This window comes from Balaenoptera acutorostrata, chromosome 20 (genome assembly GCF_949987535.1).
Source record: "Balaenoptera acutorostrata chromosome 20, mBalAcu1.1, whole genome shotgun sequence".
Lineage (NCBI taxonomy): Eukaryota > Metazoa > Chordata > Mammalia > Artiodactyla > Balaenopteridae > Balaenoptera > Balaenoptera acutorostrata.
The window spans coordinates 9,842,043-9,864,261 of record NC_080083.1 but is presented as its reverse complement, the minus strand read 5'-3'; the positions used below and the strand labels follow the sequence as shown (position 1 = coordinate 9,864,261).

The 22,219-nt window shown below is 47.8% G+C and overlaps 1 protein-coding gene across 3 annotated transcripts; it reads right to left on the bottom strand.

Moving 5' to 3' along the window:
• Positions 1-6,551: 6,551 nt before the first annotated feature.
• Positions 6,552-21,427, bottom strand: ASGR2 (asialoglycoprotein receptor 2). Of its 3 annotated transcripts, none has more exons than XM_007166477.2 (9): positions 20,527-21,427; positions 20,079-20,367; positions 15,445-15,564; positions 15,173-15,268; positions 14,430-14,501; positions 14,223-14,309; positions 13,981-14,126; positions 7,621-7,727; positions 6,552-7,370 (listed from the first exon to the last, which is right to left on the bottom strand). In XM_007166477.2, exons 2-9 carry the CDS (start codon positions 20,200-20,202, stop codon positions 7,214-7,216), a joined length of 909 nt encoding a protein of 302 aa, XP_007166539.1. In that variant the 5' UTR covers positions 20,203-20,367; positions 20,527-21,427; the 3' UTR covers positions 6,552-7,213. The 3 variants fall into 3 exon arrangements, with proteins under 3 accessions (XP_007166539.1, XP_007166538.1, XP_007166541.1); XM_007166476.3 differs by having other exon boundaries at positions 20,079-20,332; XM_007166479.2 differs by having other exon boundaries at positions 6,553-7,370; positions 20,136-20,332; positions 20,527-21,425.
• Between the last annotated feature and the right edge of the window lie 792 nt (positions 21,428-22,219).

Sequence of the window (22,219 nt, the reverse complement as noted above, 5' to 3'; positions counted from 1 at the left end):
TAAATAAAATAGAAAACTAGAAATAAAAGGGAACTTCCTCAACCTGATTAAGGGCATCCTATACTAATATGTCATTCCACTGTTACTAAATAGACTTTCTCGGATTTTTTCTTTCCTACATATTCAGCTATAAGATCAGTCTTAATTTCAGATCTCTAAAGTGCAGTCTAAAATAAAACTAAGCTTTAAACTTGCATCCAATTAAAGCTTTATACAGCACCAACTCAGGATCTGCAGTGGCCTGGCTGTAGCAGACACTATCCAGATTTTGCTCAGATTCCTTCACTCTTTTCAAGCACATTGGTTTCCAATGTGACTTTGTTCTTAACAAGCAGCACCTGTGTCTCTTTGTCAGCGGACTGCCCTCAAGCTGCTAGAACATGCTCCATCTGGGCACAAAGAAAGCAGGAAATATCTTGGAATTTACATTCTCGCCAACCACAGGTCACCCTTAACCAATGACTGTGGATGCAAGGGTTCAAATACTCCAGATCCCTTGTTTCTGACTGAGACAACTCTGAGATGTGACCAGCATTGTCCCGATTCTTCCCCTGTGGGATTGAGCCTGTTACACCACCACCACCACAGGACTTTGCTTAATATTGCCTAAAGCCACTTCCTCATGAATCATTTTTACAAGAACCCTCATCTTACGGTCAACTTCTATTATACTCCTGCTAGAAGTCCTTATCTTCCTCATCCTGTTCCCCCATATCCTTAATTTTCCTAAAAACACTTTCTAATGAATTACTTTCACAGGGTTCCTCATTTCAGATCTGCTTCTGGAGAACCTAGGACAGGAGTCATGGACTGTTTGGTTCCTCCTTTCTCTTTCTTTCCTCTTCTCTTCATTGATCCTTGAGGGTTGGGGCAAGGCAGAGGAGAATTCAAGGAAAAGAGCTCTGTGATCTGGTGCTATTGTGGTGGTCAAGTTGCTCTTCATGGCAGGCCTCCAACACTGGCCTTACTTGTGTGGTACTTCAGAGACCCCTATGGGACCCTCTGCACCATACCAGCTCTTCATGAGGATGGTGAGCTCTCTCGCTACCCTCTGTGATGGTCACCATTGGTTCCTGCCCCAGATTGCAGCTGTATACCCACATCCTCTTTCAGCCCCACTGCCATGCAGTCCTCTTGGGCAGGGTCCTCTCTAGGTGGTTCAAGCTTGACATCCATGGGGTCCAGTCGGCTCACAGGTTCCCTGACAGACAACCAAGTGTAGCCCAATCAACTGATGAATGCGGCAGCTCCAGCCCAGGTTTTTGTCTTCAGACTTCTCCTGTCAAGGACGAGTCTATTTCTCCACAGTTACTCCAAAACTCCTCAGCACACATCCACAGCCTCCCCGCAAACTCTTCTTGCCCCTCTCAAACAGCAGTCCAATAGAGTGTGCAGCTTAACTACTATCTGGCCTGGTAGTGACATGCCTGTCTTACCCCCTTGAAGACAACTCCAGTCTCTACATTGGTTCCCTTTGGACTCCATCATCTGGCCAATGGGGCATGGAGAAGCATTCCTCTCCCCGATATGGAGAGAAAAAAAGAGTTGAATCTCTCACTGCATCTAAGAATTCCCTTGAAATAATCTTAACTCCCTACTCTTCACTTACAGCGGCTGGGAAGAAGAATGGTTTCTTTTTTATCATCTCTTAGTAAGTTATGACTAGTTATGTTCAGCTCCTCTCTGGGTTTCTTTTCCAGTTTTGTTTTGTTTTGTTTTGTTTAATAAATTTATTTATTATTTTTACTTTTGGCTGTGTTGGGTCTTTGTGGCTGCACGCGGGCTTTCTCTAGTTGCAGCGAGTGGGGGCTACTTCGTTGTGGTGCACGGGCTTCTCATTGCGGTGGCTTCTCTTGTTGCAGAGCACAGGCTCTAGGCGCATGGGCTTTAGTAGTTGTGACACGTGGGCTCAGTAGTTGTGGCTCACAGGCTCTAGAGCATAGGCTCAGTAGTTGTGGCACATGGGCTTAGCTGCTCCACGGCATGTGGGATTTACCCGGACCAGGGCTCGAACCTGTGTCCCCGCATTGGCAGGTGGATTCTTAACTACTTCGCCACCAGCGAAGTCCCTCTTTTCCAGCTTTATTGAGATATAGTTGACACATAACACTGTGCAAGTTTAATGTATACAATGTGTTGATTTGATACATTTATAAATTGCAAAATGATTAGCACCATAGTATTAGTTACCACTTCCAACCCACCTCATATTTACCATTTCTTTTTTGTGGTGAGAACATCTCAGATCTGCTCTCTTAGCAACATTCAAGTATATGATACAGGGGCTTCCCTGGTGGCACAGTGGTTAAGAATCTGCCTGCCAATGCCAATGCAGGGGACACGGGTTCGTGCCCTGGTCTGGGAAGATCCCACATGCCGCGGAGCAACTAAGCCCGTGAGCCACAACTACTGAGCCTGCGCGTCTGGAGCCTGTGCTCCGCAACGGGAGAGGAGGCGACAGTGAGAGGCCCGCGCACCGCGATGAAGAGTGGCCCCCGCTTGCCGCAACTGGAGAAAGCCCTCGCACAGAAACGAAGACCCAACACAGCCAAAAATAAATAAATAAATTAATTAATTTTTTTAAAAAAGTATATGATACAGTATTATTAGCTATAATCACCATGCTGTACCTTAGATCCCCAAACTTGTTAATCTTATTAACTGGAAATCTGTGCCCTTTGACCTATATCTCCCCATTTCCCCCAACCCCCAGTTCTTCTCTGCTTTAAATGTATAAGCACTTGTCAACAATCATTCTGTTTTGGGAATTCAGCCAAATTTCTATAAAAAGAGGAAAAGTGTCATTTAACCTCCTATCTCAAGTAGTCATGTCACTTTTCTCAGTTCCTTAATTGGGCTTGCCAACATTTTATTTATCACAGTCTTTTTAGAAATGAGTTTTTGTTAAAAGGATAGACAAGCTACAGATTTGGAGAAAATGTTTGCAAACCACATCTCCAACCAAAGGCTAGTATCTAGAATATATAAAGAATTCTCAAAACTCAACAGTAAAAAATGAAAAAGAAAATCCAATTAGAAAATGGGCAAAAGACATAAAGAGACATTGTGTCAAAGAGGATATATGGATGGAAAATAAGCACATAAAAAGATGCACAACATTAGCCATCAGGGAAATGAAAATTAAAACCACAGTAATATATCACCACATACCTATTAGAATGGCGCTAAAAAAAAAAAAAAAAAATAGTGACAGCAACCAAATGCAGGTGAGGATGTGGACAAACCTCTCCAGAGGTTTTCCATACAAACCGAGGGACACTGGGCAGGGAGGAACGCAGCGCAGCACACCAGAAGCAGAATTCAAGCAAGTAGCACCAGAATCCTCTTGATGGCCCCAAAGACCAACCACTGGGCCCCCGACCACATCTGTTACACCGTCTCCTTCCGCTCTCCCAGATGAAAGAAGCCTGTGAGAACTGGGTATAGTGACTGCGACACCCGCACCAAAGGCGCGTCAGTGGTGATTTTCAGACCTCAGGGTTAAAGGGAACATCCTAAAGAGGGGGAATGTTCCCATCCAAGGGATCAGGCCTAGAATAGGGTCAGCTCTCTCCACAGCACATCGCAAATGGAAAACACGGGGTGAGGCATATGAAATGGTGAAGGGAGATCATTTTCAACCTAGAATTCCATATTTCCACAAACGACCAATCAAGCTAACCAAAAAAGTCCCTTCCTTTTCCAGGAAGCTACTGGAGGGGATGCTTCAATAAAACAAGGGGATAAACCAAGAAAGAACACACGGATCCAGGGAAGACAGGATCCAGCCCAGGAGAAAGAGGCGGTCCAGGGGTTTCCCAGGACTATAGGGAAGTCCCAAGAAAACTGCTGGCAGGGGAAGGTGTGTGTGTGGGGGGGGGGGGGGGATGGGGGAGGGGAAGGTACAAAAGTGGATCAACAGGAAGCCTAAGGGAGCTTGAGCTCGAGGCCCGATTGTGGGCCCCTTACACGGTACCAGAGGCCATGATCAGAAGTTTTTGTCAATTATAAAAACAAATAACTGACTATAACCAGTTAAGATGACCACGTCACTTTTCACTCCGACTTCTCTTTCACATTTCCCTCTGTGTCAGGTGGCCTTTTTTTTAATCCAACTAAGAAGTTGGGTTGGAAATACGGGTTTGGCTGGAGTGGAGAGGGACCCTGCTATGTGCTTTGCAGTCACATCATTCATCCTTAGGGCTGGCTTACCTTCCCAGGCATGGCTTTCACGGGCACTGTTGGCATCCACTGTGTAGACTCACTTGGGGGTGACATGAAGGTGGGCCATGAGCTTCCCTGAAGCACTGACATCAGTAGTAAAGAAGAAACATGCTAGAGGAAACCCTCAATTATCCTTCTTTTCTCTCTGTGGAAAGTCACCTTACAACACCTTTGTCACATGCAGAAGTAAACAGTAAGTATGCAGCCAAAAAGTGTGGGGAAAATGGATTTCACAGGTGTGTTGGAAGATTATTAAAAATATTATATCAGTTTTCTGTATTTTGTGATGTTTATGGTAGCTTTCAGCTTTTTTTTTCTAACTTAAGTAAATAGTAATTTTTATGCTTAATTTTGTATTCATAATTTTGTATTTTTTCCTAAGGAGGCCTCTCCAAAATTGTGTACATTTCAGGCCCCATAAAACTTGGATTCACCCTGGTGGCTCTAGGAAAAAACTAAAACTGAAGTGTTGGCTGTGTGACCAGTTTGCACGTGCAGAAAATTGTGTTGTCAGCCTTTTTACAGTTAAGGAAGACTTTGCAATTGGTTCAAAGAATATGAAGCAAATTTTTCAACTATTAACTTCAGAAGAAACAAAAGTTGTGCAAGAAAGGAAATGTAATCAGATTATACTACTTGGTTCAGCAGTTAACAATATCGACACAGCCATAACCGACACAGATTCTGAATTAGGATTTAAGCAAAAATTGTTATAGACTAAATTGGAAAATTGTGCCCATCTACGTGATAAAAAGTGACTAAATAATGTCTACAACTGATAAAGAGATATCAGTTTGTGCATATTATTTAGAAGTACAAATGTCAACATTAAGGGAGACAGCTAAAACACTAAAAGTGGTTTCTCTAAGCAGCAGGAGTGGCTGAAGGAAACAGTTCCTGTAACTGCTTCTAGCCCTACAAGACTTTAAATTGTATGTATTATTTCTGTCATAATTTTTTAATTTAATGCCAATTACATACATTTTGAAGGAAAAGTCCTAGAAAATTTTGCAGCTAAAAACTGGGAAGTCTTGACCCAGCACAAGCTTAGAAGCAAAAATTGCTTGAAACAGTGTATGTGAAAACAAACAAAAATAGCAATTACTCACCCACCACAGAGAATGATTAAATAATATACGGCACATCCATACTTTGGAATTCTCTACCCCTGCTACATTCAGTGAAGTAAAACCTCTCAGGAAATAGCATAGATTGGATCAATGAGACACTGGAGAGTGAAAAAACAAGCTACTTAATGACATGTAGTATCACATATATGCACATACACAGGAAACATCCTGACAGGAACCCTGTAATGGTTCATTTGTATGTGTCAACTTGACTGGGGCGCAGGGTGCCCAGATAGTTGGTCCAACATTATTCTGAGTGTGTCTGTGAGGGTGTTTTGGATGAGATGAACATTTGAATTGGGAAAGCAGATTGCCCTCCCTAATGCAGGTGGGCCTCACCCCATCAGTTGAAGCCAAGAATAGAACAAGAAGGCCGAGTCCTCTCATGAGTAAGAGAGAGTTCTTCCGGCCTGACCCTCTCCAAACTGGCACATGGAAACATTGGCTCTTCCTGGGTCTTGAGCCTTCAGACTCAGACGGGAACCTTGGGGCTCTTCAGCTCACCTGCAGAACTCGGGAGTTGTCAGCCTACATAATCACATGAGGCAATATATCTCCTATTGGTACATATACATCCTATTGGTTCTGTTTCTTTGGAGACCCTTGACTAATACAATATCCATGAAATTGTTAACTCTGTGGAGAAGTGGGAAGGGTGAGGGGAGGAGACTCCCTGTGTGTGTGTTTGTGTGTGTTTGAAACATTTTTAACTACTAGTATGTATTACTTTTGTAATAAAAATAAAACCAAAAAATCTGATTACAGACTTTTTTTTTTTTTTTTTTTTTTTAAAGGATTTTCTTATTTATTTATTTATTTATTTATTATTTATTTTTGGCTGTGTTGGGTCTTCGGTTCGTGCGAGGGCTTTCTCCAGTTGCGGCAAGCGGGGGCCACTCTTCATCGCGGTGCGGGGACCGCTCTTCATCGCGGTGCGCGGGCCTTTCTCTATCGCGGCCCCTCCCGTCACGGGGCACAGGCTCCAGACGCGCAGGCTCAGCAATTGTGGCTCACGGGCCCAGCTGCTCCGTGGCATGTGGGATCTTCCCAGACCAGGGCTCGAACCCGTGTCCCCTGCATTAGCAGGCAGATTCTCAACCACTGCGCCACCAGGGAAGCCCTGATTACAGACTCTTTTAAGGTCAGTTTCAGAATGATCTTGGAAGGTGCAGTTTACCCACTGTGGAGACTGTTGGAGACACCATGTGCTGGAGACACGTCTAGGTCTGTCTGGGGTCATACCAATCCTCCTTCTCTTAGCACACCTTTGTCACTGACCTTCGCCAGCCCAGTTCACAGTTCCCAGGCTGACAGTGGAGCAGGGGTGTTTCCTGGAACCTCTTCTGGAGGGGATCCCAACTGCAGGGAACCCCTCAGGGTGTGGGCAGACCCTCCAGCCCCAGCCCATCCAGTTCCCCGCCCCCACCAGTGCCTTCCACGGGGCCTTCCTCTGTTTCAATCCTCTTCCCTCCCTTCCATGACCCGTGTCTTCAAGATTAGGTGTCAAGCACAGCCGTCTAGCACTTAAGCTTTCTCTCCTCCAGACCCTCTCCCTCCGTCTTCTTTGTATCCTACACTTCCCAGTTCCAAATAACCAATCCACGCAGAGTTTCAAGTATCTGTCTTTTTCCTACTCCATTGAGGAGGCCGAAAATTATGATAGTAATTACAGTGACTTTCAGAAGGAGGCGGGATCTCAGTCTCCCCAGGGTCTAAGCTTCTTCAACCACCCCCTTCTATGTCTCCTCAACCCCTCCCCACGCCTCTGAGGACTCTCTTCTTCCTTTCTTCAAAATGCCGAGTGGACGACTTGGAGGCAGGTGGGGTGCAGGTCAGAGGTCTGCTGGAGGTCAGGACACCTAGATGGTGATGTTCCGCTTTATCTCACACACCCAGCGTTTCACTTGCTGGCAGAAATCGTCGTTCCAGCGGCCGTCCCCCCGGATCTCAGCACAGTCCTCGCTGCCCCCCAGCTCGTGCCCCTGCCAGTCATCTGGCTGAGTGGCAGCCCAGTTCCTAGGAAGGCGGGACAGAGCTCAGCTCTAGACGCCCCCTCATCCCAGCAACCCTCATCCCCACCTCAGAAACGCGTGGCCTTGGGGGGCTTGGGGAGCAGCAGCTGCAGCCTTGGGGTCTGGGAGTCTGGGGTGGGGGGATGGCTGGAGAATTTGGTCCCTGAGGGACGAGTGGGAGTGTACTGGGGGAAGAGACCAGATGGCCGTCCCCAGGCCAAACTAACAGGGAGAGAGGAGGAGAAGCGACTTACTTATAATTGTGCCTATAGTCTGTACCATCCACCCATCTCCAGGAGCCATCACTGTCAGTGAGGCCTATCCAGGTTTGAAAGGGGTTCGTGTGTTGTGCAATGAATTTCTGGAAAACAGGCAGAGGGAAGTTTCTAGTCCCTTGTACTTCCAGGCAGGCGTCAGCGACGGTTCCCTCAGCCCTCCCCAGCCTGATCTGCTGCCACCTTGAAGCATCCGCTCCCAACACTAGTCCCTTGCTTTTTCTTCTGCAACCATAGCTAGCATTTAGTGAATATTTACTGGGCTAAACCTCACACTAAGTGCTTTACAAGGATTATTTTATTTAAATCTCATAAAGCCCTCTAACTTGGGCGCCCTAATGATTCACACTTTACACGTGAGGTCAAGGAACTCACGGTAGTCATGGAGCCCAGAGCATCAATCCAGTGCCTGAGTTCATGACCCCTGCCCCCTGACCTGGCCTCCCGTTTTATTCCTAACGCACGGCTGCTAGACTCAGATTCTAGGCTTCTCCTTGTCTTCTGCCCACAGCCTCAAACTCCTGGATCCTGACCCCGGTCCCTGCTGCCCCCATGGGCCCCAGTGACCCATTAAGGATCTCGGTTTCACTCGCCTCTCACGTACACTTATCTGCTCCTGCTTCTATGTATAGCTGTCATTTCTGTTGTTTTCCAGGCCCCAGAGCTTCCAAGCTTGGACCCACTGCCCAGAGCCCTGTTATGACTTGGCTACATGGAGTCTGGCAGTCTGGCTGAAAATAGGAAGATGCCCTGTGTGCGAGGGGCGGCCCAGTCATCCAGCTGGCAAGGGCTGGGACAAAAGTCGTCTTTGAGATAGCTTGCCAGGGTTCATGCACACCTCCTAGGACAACAGACATCCGAGCAGCTTTCTCTTATAGATATGGCTCTTTCTGGGAACTTAAGTCCCCTGGTTTGGGAGGGCAGCAGAGGGAGGGTGTGATCACCTTGTTTTATGAAGGGAACAGAAGGATGGGTGACCAACATGCACGTGTAGCAGTTCCCTTGGACAGCAATGAAAGGTCTCCAACTGCATTTGGAGGAAAATTTCCTAATTCCACTCTCATGTCCTAGAGACCCAACTAAGATTGCAGTTAGTCACCTCATCTAAAGGCAGGTACAGTAGCACCTTTGAATTCTAGAATCCTGCAAATAGGTCAACATCCTGCACATGAAGGGACAGCCCTCAGAGGCTGGTAGGGCTGCTCCCCAAAGTCAAGGGAGTCAACAGAGCTGGAGGGAAAGTGACTGGAGACAAGATATTCTATTCGCTGCTGCCCCCTGCCCCAGTCCCCTCTTCCCATCACCACAAGAAGCTGAATACCTGAACAAAGAATACAAATCATCAGTATCCAGCCCTCTGTGTTGAAGACTGAGGGGAGGAATGAAATAGTGCCAGATGATCGAAGAAGATAGTCCAGAAGAATGCATCTGCCCTGTTCACGAGTAAATAACAGGCAAGAAAGAATTCAGCCCGTTCAAAGAAGTTGCACAGGGGAGTATTATCACGGAACTTGTGCAAAAATAAAGAGGATGGAAAGGAAGAGGAGGAAGAAAAAAGCACTGTGATATCAAAAGAGAGGTGAAAAATATACTTTGTAAAGAAGGCATGTTTCAAAACATAAGAGGATATTGGAGAACAACTTACATCCTCAAAAACATTAAAGAGGAGATGAACGACATAAAAATATGAAACAATATATCAAAGAAGAAAGATAACAATGAAAAGTAAAGGGAAGAAATTGAAGAGAAAATTCTGAAGTACATTAAAAACAAAAAACCCAGCAATTCAGCAAAAAACCAAGCCTGAGATACAAAAGATAGGCTTGAGAAAAGAACCCAGAATACAGAGGAAAAGACAGAAAGATAGAAGTAAACAGCAACAAGATGATGGCTATGGGGGCAGACAATGGAGATCATTTTGGATGATGTGCTCCAGAGGAAAAGAGAACAAATGGTCAAGAAAAAATTTTCAAACACAGGGCTTAAGAAAATCTTCCAAAATGTTAGAAAACCTAACTTTATGTGTTAAAAGGACTCTCCTGGCCTCAGAGTAAAAATACAGAGAGAATGAGCAATACTGAGATATATCTGGACGAGGTTAATGAAATTCAAAGATAGAAAAGACTCCAACTATTCGTGCAAACATTTAAGGAATGTGGGAGAGAAACGAACAAGGCATTATCAACTTCAAAGTTGCTAAGAGACTAGATCTTGATTGTTCTCAACAAAAAAAGAAATTATAATTATGTGACATGATAAAGGTGAGAGCTAACACTACTGTATTAATCATATTGCAATATGTGAATGCATCAAACCAGCATGCTGTACACCTCAAACTTACACAGTGTTAAATGTCAATGATATCTCAATTTTAAAAATGAGAAAAGAGTGAGGCATGTGAAGGTGTGCTGGTTTCCTCATCTTTCATACGGAAAGTTATATAAACTTTTATTGTTTGAAGCCAGTAAGTTTCAGCCCATCATTTAAAGTTATGACAGTAATTACTAGTATAATTAAAAACAGGCTACATCTAGTCCAAAATAACACAGAGGAAAAAACAAAAAGAATACATCTCTGATAGCAAATGGCAGAAAACAAAAGCAGCATATAAAACGGAAAAGAAAAAGACTGGATTAAAGATATCTATCTTAAAATAAATATAAGTGAGAGAGCCCAAAGATAAACCCACACACCTACGGCCAATTAATCTACAACAAAGGAGGCAAGAATATACAATGGAGAAAAGACAGTCTCTTCAACAAGTGGTGCTGGGAAAACTGGACAGCTACATGTAAATCAATGAAATTAGAACACTCCCCCACACCATATACAAAAATAAACTCAAAATGGTTTAAAAACCTATATATATTGGGATTTCCTTGGTGGCACAGTGGTTAAGAATCCACCTGCCAATGCAGGGGACATGGGTTTGATCCCTGGTCTGGGAAGACCCCACATGCCGCAGAGCAACTAAGCCCGTGAGCCACAACTACTGAGCCTGTGCTCTGGAGCCCGTGAGCCACAACTACTGAAGCCGGCGCACCTAGAGCCCATGCTCTGCAACAAGAGAAGCCACTGCAATGAGAAGCCCGCACATTGCAACGAAGAGTAGCCCTCGCTTGCGGCAGCTAGAGAAAGCCCACGCACAGCAACAAAGACCCAACACAGTCAAAAATAAATAAATAAACTTATTAAAAAAAAAGAACCTATGTATGACATGTCACCATAAAACTCCTAGAAGAGAACACAGACAAAATATTCTTGGACATAAATTATAGCAATATTTTCTTAGATCAGTCTCTCAAGGCAAAAGAAATAAAAGCAAAAATAAATGGGATCTAATCAAACAAAAGCTTTTGCACAGCAAAGGAAACCCTTAACAAAACAAAAAGACAGCCTATGGAAAGGGAGAAAATGTTAGCAAATGATGCAACTGACAAGGGGTTAATATCCCCAATATAAAAACAGCTCATACTGCTCAATATCGAAAAAGCAAACAACTCAATAAAAAAAATGGGCAGAAGACCTAAACAGACATTTCTCCAAAGAAGACATACAGATGGCCAACAGGCACATGAAAAGATGCTCAGTATGGCTAATTATTAGAGGAATGCAAAACAAAACCACAATGTGGTATTACTTCACACTGGTCAGAATGGCCATCATCAAAAAGTCTACAAATAATAAGTGCTAGAGAAGGTGTGGAGAAAAGGAAACCCTCGTACCCTGTTGGTGGGAATGTAAGTTGGTGCAGCCACTATGGAAAACACTATGGAGGTTCCTTAAGAAACTAAAAATAGAGTTACCATATGATCGAGCAATCCCACCCATGGGTATGTATCTGGAAAAGACAAAAGCTCTAATTCGAAAAGATACCTGCACCCCAATGTTCATAGCAGCACTATTTACAATAGCCAAGACATGGAAGTGACCTAAGTGCCCACTGACACTGGCTTAAGATGACTGGCTTAAGAAGCTGTGGTATATATATATATATATATAAATATTACTCAGCCATAAAAAGAATGAAATATGCCATTTGCAGCAACATGGATGGACCTAGAGATTATCATACTAAGTCAGACAAAAACAAATATTATATAATATCACTTATATGTGAATAGAAAAAATAATACAAAGGAATCTATATACAAAACAGAAACAGACTCACAAACATAGAAGACATAGAAAACAAACCTATAGTTACCAAAGGGGAAAGGGGGGCAGGGAGGGATAAATTAAGAGTATGGGGTTAACAGATACACACTACTATCCATAAAATAGATAAGCAATGAGGATTTACTGTATAGCATAGGGAACTATGTTCAATATCTTGTAATAACCTAAAATGGAAAATAATCTGAAAAAAATATATAACTGAATCACTTTGCTATACACCTCAAACTAACCCAATATTGTGAATCATACTTCAATTAAAAAAAGAAAAAAGGGCCTTCCCTGGTGGCACAGTGGTTAAGAATCCGCCTGCCAATGCAGGGGACATGGGTTCGAGCCCTGGTCCAAGAAGATCCCACATGCCACAGAGCAACTAAGCCCGTGTGCCACAAGTACTGAGCCTGAGCTCAGAGCCCGTGAGCCACAACTACTGAGCCCACGTGCCACAACTACTGAAGCCCGGGCACCTAGAGCCCGTGCTCCACAGCAGGAGAAGCCACCGCAATGAGAAGCCTGCTCACTGCAACGAAGAGTAGCCCCCGCTCGCCACAACTAAAGAAAGCCTGCACGCAGCAACGAAGACCCAACGCAGCTAAAAATAAATAAAATAATTTTTTTTAAAAAGAAAAATAAATGTAAATGAGATACACTCACCTCTTAAAGGCAAAAAGTCTCTTACATATTCAGTTTTTAAAAACCAAAAACAACTACACACAACCTGTAGGAGAAATACCTTAAGCTTAGCTGAACAGTAGAGTAGCATCACACGGGTGGGGTAGGGGGGAGACCTTAAAAAATCTCAGTGCCCAGGACGAATCCAAGATTAATTAAATCAGAATCTTTGAGTGTGAGACCAGGTGTCAATATGTTTTAAATTCCTCAAGAGCTTACAATATACTGCAAAGGCTGAGAATCACTCATCTATAAGAGACTCAGAAAGGTTGGAAATAAAAGGATGGGCAAAGATACATGAAGTAAATGCACACGAAAAGAAATCAAGGACCAGTCTATTCGTATCACATGAGGACAAATTCAAGGCAAAAAGCATTAAACAGGACACTGATGTTCACTTCAAAATGATGAAGGTGGGGACTTCCTTGGTGGCACAGTGGATAGGACTCTGCGCTCCCAATGCCGGGAGCCCGGGTTCGATCCCTGGTCAGGGATCCCACGTGCATGCCGCAACTAGGAGCCCACCTGCCGCAACTAAGGAGCCCGAGAGCCACAACTAAGACCTGGTGCAACCAACTAAATAAATAATTTTTTTTTTTAAATGATGAATGTACAATCCCATCCACCATGAAGTTGTAGCTGGCATGAAATTTTGTGGACCAAATCACAGACTGCTGAAATCTTAGGTTGACCCACATGAAACTGATATTTTATACGCCAATACTGATAGAATATTGGCAATTTCAACCTGATTGGTAAAGCAAGGTATGTTTGGAATCATTCTACCATGCAGAATGTGTGGCAAGTTACTTAACCTCTCTGCTCTTTAGTTCCCTCATCTCCATGCCCCGCAAAGTGGGGATAACAAGAATGCCTACCCCATAGGGTTGTGAGGATTAAAGTGGATATATAAAAGTGCCTGGCACATAGTAAGGACTCAGTAAATATAACCATTTACTTTTCCCAAAAATGCCCCACCTGTTCTAATGGATTGGTTCTTCCCTGTGAACTTGCCATTTGGGGTTGTGGTCTGGTGATAGCATCAGGAAGGGAGACCTGGGGTGCTCTGGAGAAACCCAGTAACCCACAGCAGGTGAGTCTCTGGGAATCCCGCCCACTCTGTTCCTTTCACCCAAGGGACCATCACATGCCAAGGCCAGCACACAGCAACCAGGGACTCTCAGCGGCTCCACTGTGTTCTCCACCCAAGTCCCGGCCCTTTAGTTCATCCTGCCACATATTCTGTCTCCTGACCTGCTCCTCATCACCTGGTCACCTGGCTCCTGTCCTTTGCCCCAGCTCCGGGCTGTAATCTCCCACCTCTTCGAATCAATGGCTTAGATTCCATCATGGATCTCCCAGAGCTGGGCCAGACTTCTGCTTCTGGATTCTTCCTCAGGTTAGAAAAAATAACAAAACAAGCCTGACCCAGCCTCCCAGAGTTTGCATTCCCAAGGTTTCCTCCTGCCTTTGGGAAAGGTACGGTTTCACCTGTTCCTCTCTGGAGTTGATGACCACCAGGTGGGCGTCCTCCAGCTGGCAGTACTTCTCAGCCTCGGGCCAGGGCTTCCCGGAGCGAGAGAACCAGTAGCAGCTGCCTTCATAGTCCACCCAGCTCACCGGGCAGCATTCTGTGCCTGAAGGCATCGGGGGGCAGAGGGAGATGAGATCCAGCTGGACGGGACAGGCAGGGGGGACTGGAGACCCCCACCCCCACCCCGCCCGGTCCCTACCGTTACTCTGGAGGAACGCCAGCTGACAAGCCAGCGTGCGCATATCCACCGGGAAGTGCTTCAGATGAAGCAGCAAAGTGGCATGATCTAGGGGCCAGAGTGATGACAATGGTGTGGGCAGTGGGTGTGCCCACCTACCAGGACTCCAGCATTTGGCTGGGAAACACAACAAACACACACACACACACTCAAGGCAGAGTCTCTGACCTGCTTTCAGGTCTTGCTGCTGTTTTTCCAGCTTGGCTTCCAGAGATGTCACCTTGTCACCGGCGCTGCCTCCTGAAAAAGAGGAAAGCTAAACTGTTTTCCCTCCGTTCCGCATCCCCTACATCCCTCTATCCTCACACCACTGGAGCACCAGTCTGGGCCACCATTACCTTGACGTAGGACGTTGCACGCCCCGCCCACTGGTCTCCCCGACTCCGCCCACTCTTCCCGACGCTGCGCAGTGATTTTCTGAAGCGTAAACTGCGCAGGCCTGTCCACTGCTAAATCCTTCCGATAGAACCCCACTTTCTCAAAATAAAGTCTCACGAGTTAGCACGGCTTGCCTGCATGCCCCAGCCCCTACCCACCTCTCTGGCCCACACCTCCTGCCACACTGGACGCGTTTAGAGTCCCAGAATGGGCAGTGGTATTCCTCATGCCCCGGTCATCACAGACTCTGCTCTCTACCTGGCTCTAACCTCCATCATCCACTCTAACACCTACTCATCCTTCAGGGACCCTCGGCTCAGGAATCAGCATCCTTGGAAGCCTTGCCCAGCTTCTCCGGTTGGGTTATCTGCCCCCATGTGTGCACACCCTGCCCCCAGCACCCCCCAAACGCTCCCCTATTGCAGATCCAGCACTGGGCACCCAGCACGGAGTCCAGCAAACCCATGCTGATAAACCAACTCCTTGACCATCCAGCCCATCCCAGTCCCTCCCCTAGGGGCGTGCCCACTCACCATGGGAGCTTAGAGCCAGGATCTCCATCAAGGTGCTCGAGGAGAAGTTGCTGAAAGTTTCCTTTAGGGTCTGCAGCTCCACTTGCAGCTGTGCTCCTTGTCAGACGGAACAGGATGAAGCGGGTTGCGCTGTGTTCCATATCACCGTCCATCTGACTGTCCCCTTCCCCACCCCAGCACTGCCCCCATCTCTTCCCCTATCGTGGCTCTCACTGCCCCCAGCACTGCCCGTATCTCCTCCCCCACTGCTGCCCCACCCCTGTGACCCTTACTTTGGGACCCCATCACACAGACAGCCACCAGCAGCAGGATGTTGAAGCCCAGGACAAGCAGACTGAGGCGGAGCTTGGAGCAGAGACGCTGCAGGACAAAGGGCTGGGGAGGAGGCGTCCCTGCAAGAGAAGGGGTGTCAGGACGCGAGGGGCATCGGAGGCAGGGGAGCTGGAGAGCCAGCGTCATGGAGCATCAGGGGAACAGAGCCTGAGGACGTACAGCCTTGTGGGGGGGCGGGAGGAAAGTAGAAGGGGGTGCTATTGGGGGAGTCAATGGGCTTTACCCCAGCGTTCATGCAGCACGCACACACACACATTTGCACACTCGCACCCACAGGAACTCATGCAAACATGCACACACACACAGGTGCATATGACGCACATGCATGTGATAGTCACATCATCTGCGTGCAGAGCCTTGATCTTGGACCTGGGGGTCCTAGAGGCTAGACCCTGTCTTAAAATTTGTCTGGGCCCCTCAGACAAATCCAAAACTGGGACAACCGTCCCCAATTCCACTGGGATCCTTAAGTCAGGGTCATTCCACCATGGACCACTCCCCAGGGGCCGCCCCCCAAGCCCATCCTCCCATCTCCCACCACTCAGGGCCTCCTTGCCCTCTTCCCTCCGCCCTTGCCCCCCAGAAACCTCTGTTCCACCATAAACCTTCTCCCCTTAGCACTCAATCATCTCACAGAAACCTCTCCGTCCCCCTCGACCAAGCTGAGCCCTGACCCACCCCACACACACACAATCACACACGCTTTTTTCATTTCACACTCATGAGTGCACTCTCCTTAGCACATTCTCACACACACACTAAGATGCCCGTCCTCTCACACTCTTGCACATACTACAGCACACGTAACACACTCACATTCTCACACACCCACACGCTCTCACACTCGTGCACCCACATCTTCGCACACGCAGAGCTGGCCTCTCCCCTCCTGCCAACTCTGCAGGCTTGGCGGTGGCTGTCCCCCCAGCCCTGGGCTCCTGCTTTTGTGTCTTCCTCCTGCGAACAGAACGCTTCCTCTTCTCTGCCTTGGACCCTGAGCCCCCTCTCTCCACACCCAAGCACCCCCTCATCCACCCAGAACTCTTGACCCCTCACACCAAGGACTGTCACCTTCTTCCACGTCAGCCACACCCAGCCTTCCTCTTGACCCAGACAGGCATGTCTCTGACAGCCCACTGCCCACTCCCCCCTCTCAGCATATCCTCCCCTTTTCCTCTCACCCCCCCCCCAAGTCTTCCTCAATCCCCTGGGAGAGAAGCTCTCCCAGACCACAGTCTTCCCCACCCAGAGGGGACCCCATGGCTGAGCCCTGACTGCTCTCTCCAGCACCATCCACTCAGTGGGCCCTTGTCCTGCTTCCCACCCTGACCTATGACCTATAAACCCCTGACTCTGGGTCAGCTCAGCATTTATCTCTGCACCTCTACCCTGAAACCAGACCCTCCACGGCTGATCAGTTGTGCCACCAACTGGCTCTGAGGTCACAGACAAGTCATTGAACCTCTGGGCGCCTCCGTTTTCTCAAGTCCACTTAAATGAGGAATCTAAAAGAGTCAAACTCATAGGAATTGAGGGTAGAATGGTGGTTGCCAGGGGCTGGGGAAATGAGGAACTGCTGTTCAAGGGGTATAAAGTTTGTCATGCAAGTTGAATAAGTTCCAGAGATCTGCCGTACAACATGGTGCCCGAGCTCACAATGGGCTGCTGGGCACTTAAAAATGTGTCAAGTGGGTACATCTCATATTAGGTGTTCTTACTGCGATTTTTAAAAATTGGGATAAGAACAGTAGCTACCTGAATGGATTATTCCGAGAATGAAATTAAACATAGAAAGTGCTGCATAGGCAAGTTTGAAAGTAAAAAAAAACGGGTCTAAACATGGACTCAGAGGGGCTAGATTTACCCTCCTCCCAGGAACAACCACAACAAAAGACAGATAGCTGTAAGACACAATATTTTTCGAGACACTGGGATTCAGGAAACAAAGGGCAATGATCCCTGTGGAGACAGGAAACAAACAAGGTGAGCTGTCTGATTGCCCCAGCCTCCTGCTGGGAGAAAGTTTTCAGGCCACAGGGCAGCGAGGGGAAATCCAATCAGAGCCCAGCAGACTCCCCTCCCCAAGTCAAAGAGACAGAGCTGGGAGTCTGTCTGTGGAGACCAAAGGGGTCAGAATTCACAGGACAGAGGATCAGAGAAGAGAGCTGCAGAGAGAATCCCAGAGATCTGAGGAGGGTTCCCCTCAAGCAAGCAGCTGAGTACTGATCAACACATGAGTGTAAGGAAAACTACCCAAGGCCAGGAGAAAAACAATCCAAAAGCATTAGGGAACATTGCCTGGCAGGAATAGGGCCAAGAAGAGTGCCTATTCCCACCAGCCAGACTGGAAATCTCATAACCCACAGGGCACTGGGTAGAGTACCCAAGAAGTTCCCAACCCATCTAACAAATTATGAAAGCGAACCCAAAAGGATCAAATTGACTCCAAGTTACTTAACTGCATCCCAGAACAAAGCTCATGAATATTTAGAAGAATACAAATATATCCAGCACACAACGAGGTAAAATTCACAATGTCTGGCATCCAATCAAAGATTACCAGGCATACAAAGAAGCAGGAAAACACAACTCATAATGAGGAGGTTAATAAATCTACCAAAACTGATCCAGAACTGACACAGATGTTAGAATTAACAGACAACGACATTAAAAGTTATTGTAAAATATTCAAAAATTAAGTTGGCTATCAAAGAAGATATTTAAAAGTCCCAAGTTGAACTTCTAGACATGAAAACTACAATGTCTGGAATGAAAAATACACTGGATAGAATTAACGGACGATTAGACATGCATAAGGAAAGATCAGTGAACTTAGAGACATAGCAATAATAACTATATAAAAAGAAACACCAAGAGAAAAAAGAATCCCACCCCTCCTTCCAAAATAGAAAGACCACCAGGGAGCTGTGGGATCACTAATATATGTGTAATTGGAGTCTTGATGGAAAGGGGAGATGGGGATGCAGAAAAATTTTTTGAGGAAATAATGGCCAATATATTTCTAAGTCTTCTGAAAACTATAGGTATATAAAAGGCTGGGAAGAATGGAATGTGGTCCCTGGTAAGCAGGTGGCAGATGTCAGCTGTTGACTTAAAAAAAATGTTCGAGTTCAGTTTTATTTGGGGCAACATGAGGACTGCAGCCCGGGAGACAGATAACTCTGAGAAACTGCCCCGAGGAGGTGAGGGGAGGAGCCAGGATATATAGGGTTTCGCAACAAAGGGCAGGTAATTGGGAACATCAAAAGATTATTGTTAATTAAAGAAAACCAGATATCTCAAGTTAAGGAATTTAGCGCTTTTCTGTGTATGGGAAGATGCAAGAGTCTGGGCTCACTGAAATCATTCCTTTGATATGCACCTCAGCCATCTGGGGCCAGTATCATGTATTTTCACATCCTGAGTTTCCTCAGGGCTCACCGCAGGGAGTGGCTGCAGTCTGATGGCTGCTAGATGGCAGGTATTCTTTTCAGCCCCGAGTTTCCTCAGGGCTCACCGGCTCACGTTGGAGGGTTGCAGTCGTTGATGACTGTGACATCCTTTGTTTATTGATATGGCAGGAAATATGCCATTTATAAATATTCCATTTATCACAGCCCACATGAAGGCAGCAGAGGCTGCTGGAGAGAAACGTACTGATGGTTGCACCTGCTCGGTCTCACCCTGCAATGCTGTCCACCAGGCCTTTTTTGGGTGAGCCCCCTCTCCCACGAAATCCAAAACCTCTGGACTCTCTCCAAGCCTCCTGTTTAAACACTGAATCCTCTTGTCTTCAGAAGATTCAACAATATCCAAAATCATTTTTGAGTGTTCACTACCTACCAGGCAGCACGTGGGCCCCGGGGGTGCAGAGAGGAGTAGACAGATATGGCCTCTCCGCGTGCAGCCTACTGCCTGGTGGAAAGGTCTGCCAGCCCGCTACCCCAGGAAAGAAGTGTGGTGGGAATACTTGTCCTTCCTGCTATTCCTGCCCTGCCCAGCTCCCACCCTCACCTGCAAGAGCACCTGCCCTCCCTTGGTCTGCCAGCCTCAGGACTGAGGGGTCCCTCCTCCCAGCCCAGGCTAACCAATCCTCCTCCCTGAGCTTCGAGTCCCAACCCCTCCTGGTCTCCACAGAGCTTCACTCCATCACCAGCACGCACACCTGACACCCCTCCCCCACCCCAGCTCCAGCCCTTCAGCCTAGAATTGCTCAGATCTTTCTCACCCGAAAACCTTCTCGCAGACATTTGGAGCCTTCGGTCAAGATTTGCTACAGAAGGATCCAGGCAGGGGGCTTGGGGTAAGTGGGAATCTTCCAGAATCTGTGTGCTCTTTCCCTCCAACACACACCTACCCACCCCACACACACACAGACACACACACGGCACACGCTACTTAAGTTGGAAGGAAGAGGGGAGACCCCTTTCTTGGGGTCCTGGGGGTGGAGAAGGAGGGGAGGTCAGGGGACAGTCCCTGGTCACAGAGTGAATGTGACAGAGACCTCGGAGGGACAGAGGGCGACCAGGAGCTAGACCAAGGTGGAGCGAAGCCCCAGACACCAGACACTTGCCTTTCCAGAATGGATCTTCTCTCCTGGGACTGTGCCCGCGAGTGCCTGGGCCCTCACCTCTACAAAGCTGGTGGTCGTTCTCCTCAGAGTCCAGCTGCTGGATGTCCTGAAAGTCCCTCGCCATGCTGGGTCCTGGGCTGTGGCTGGACCCGGGCTGGGGCTGGGGCTGGGGCTGAGCTCGGGGTTGATGCTGTGCTAAGATGCTAATTCAGGCGGAGGCTGATAGTAGGTCGAGGCAGCGGTTTGGGTTGGATCTGAGGTTGGCGGGAAGCGTGGGGCTGAAATACAGCTGGGTCCCATCCTTCCTCAGGAGATGCCTGGGCCTTGACATGGCCGGGAGCCTCCCCTCCATACGTTCCAAATCACCCCGCATCTTCCCATCAGCCCCCCACTCTCTCTGAACCAGGGTCTCTTTAATCCCAGACATCCCCGGTCCCGCCTGCCTTACCTGCTACAGGTTTGGAGGGCTGACTCTCCAGTCTCCCAGGCAGCCCAGGCCCCAGGGTGAAGGAGGGGCTTGAGCCTGGAGAAGTGGAGCAGGTGGCGCTCACAGAGGAAAGGAGGGAAGGGGAGGGGGCCGGTCCAGGCGAGGGCCCTGAACCCGTGTGTCTGAGTGTCCAAGTGCTTCTAACCTGGCATCTCCTGCCCCTGGGACTTTGGACGGTAAACAGAAGTGGCTGGAACTCAGGCAGAGCGTGATGGGGGCGGGGGGCAGGACTGTCTCTGTCCCTCACAGAGAAGGGGTCTCTTTGGTCTGTCCGCTTTCCCCCCCACAAGCAAGTCACCTCACTCCCTCATGGCACATTTGGGAGGGGGCCAGGCCAGGAGGGGCCGGGGTGCAGTTGGCTCTTCCCCCTCTGCCCCTCCCCCCTTTCACTTCCCGCCTCTGCATTTCCCAGAATTGTTGGGCAGATATCCCTGACCAGGATCAGAGGGGTCGCTTCTGTGCTCTTGCCCAATCCGGCATCTGAGCCTAGGCGCACCGCGCCGCGTCCTGCTGGGTCAGCCACCGGGCTCCCCGGCTCCAGGCCAGATGGCCTCACTCTCCAGGAGGGGAGTAAAGCCCCTCAGGGACCCAAAGTTCGAGGGAAGGAGGGAAGAGCATCCCTTCAGCAGGCAGTGGGCAGGAGGGGTTCAACCTCATAAATAAGCCCCTTCCGTGGCCCTGGCAACACAAACCTCGGTCCTCACACCCAGCCATGGGGCTGAATGATCCACAGACCTTTTCTCAGGTAACTCTCACCCCAGAAGGTGGGTCTTCTGCTGTTCCCACTTCATGGAGGAGGAAGTAGAGCCTTGGGGAGATTAAGTGACTTGACCCGGGTGGAGGTGGGTAGGGAAATTGGGAGGCAAAACCCGATAAAGAAGAAAAAAGTCATACCATCAGAGGGGGGCTCTTCACAGTCCTGTGAGGAAGACGGAGCTTCCATGACCTGAGAAGCGTGATTAACTCGCCGTCTATTCTCGCGTGAACAAGAGCACCTGCGAACGACAGCTTGGGTAAGAAAACCCGGTTTTCTCGCGCGAACAATAGCTTGGGAAAGAAAACCCGTTTTTCTCGCGCGAACAATAGCTTGGGAAAGAAAACCCGTTTTTCTCGCGCGAACAATAGCTTGGGAAAGACAACCCGGTTTTCGTCCCTGATTTTCTGACCCTCACCGAACTTAGCTGCTGGCTACGGGCAGAGTTTCTTTTATAAAGCTGCCTGTGTTTCCCCTTGTGCTGAAAAGGGTTTGGGACAGAGGCCTGTGCTTTCCTTGGGGTAACTTTCTGACACACAGGAAGTAGCCACACACTCCAATAGCCTGGCGTTCCTGCGAAGCCACAGAAGCAGTGGTGGCTGCTTTGCTCTTTGACTGTAACTCGCAGTAAGAGATACGTTTTACAGTGTGATCCAGAGCACGCACGCAGGCGCCCGCACCCACGCATATTTGTATGTTTTACTTTCTCCTGAATCCCCAGTGCCCAGAGAATCCTGAGAAACAATAAATACAATTGACCCTTGAATGATGCAGGGGTTAGGGGCACCGACCCTCCCCTGCAGTTGAAAATTCCAGTATAATTTCACCCCCTGTATCCCCGGTTCAGCATCTGCAGATGGTGTAACACATTTTTAGTGAAAAAAATCTGTATATAAGTGG

Excerpts from the sequence above, each read along its gene's own strand:
- ASGR2 (XM_007166477.2), bottom strand. The coding sequence starts at position 20,202 with ATGGCGAGGGACTTTCAGGACATCCAGCAGCTGGACTCTGAGGAGAAC. Across the intron at positions 15,565-20,078 it reads AGAAGATCCATTCTGGAAAG|GGACGCCTCCTCCCCAGCCC; the intron begins GCAAGTGTCTGG and ends CTTCTCTTGCAG. Across the intron at positions 14,502-15,172 it reads CCTGGCTCTAAGCTCCCATG|GAGGCAGCGCCGGTGACAAG; the intron begins GTGAGTGGGCAC and ends CCTCTTTTTCAG.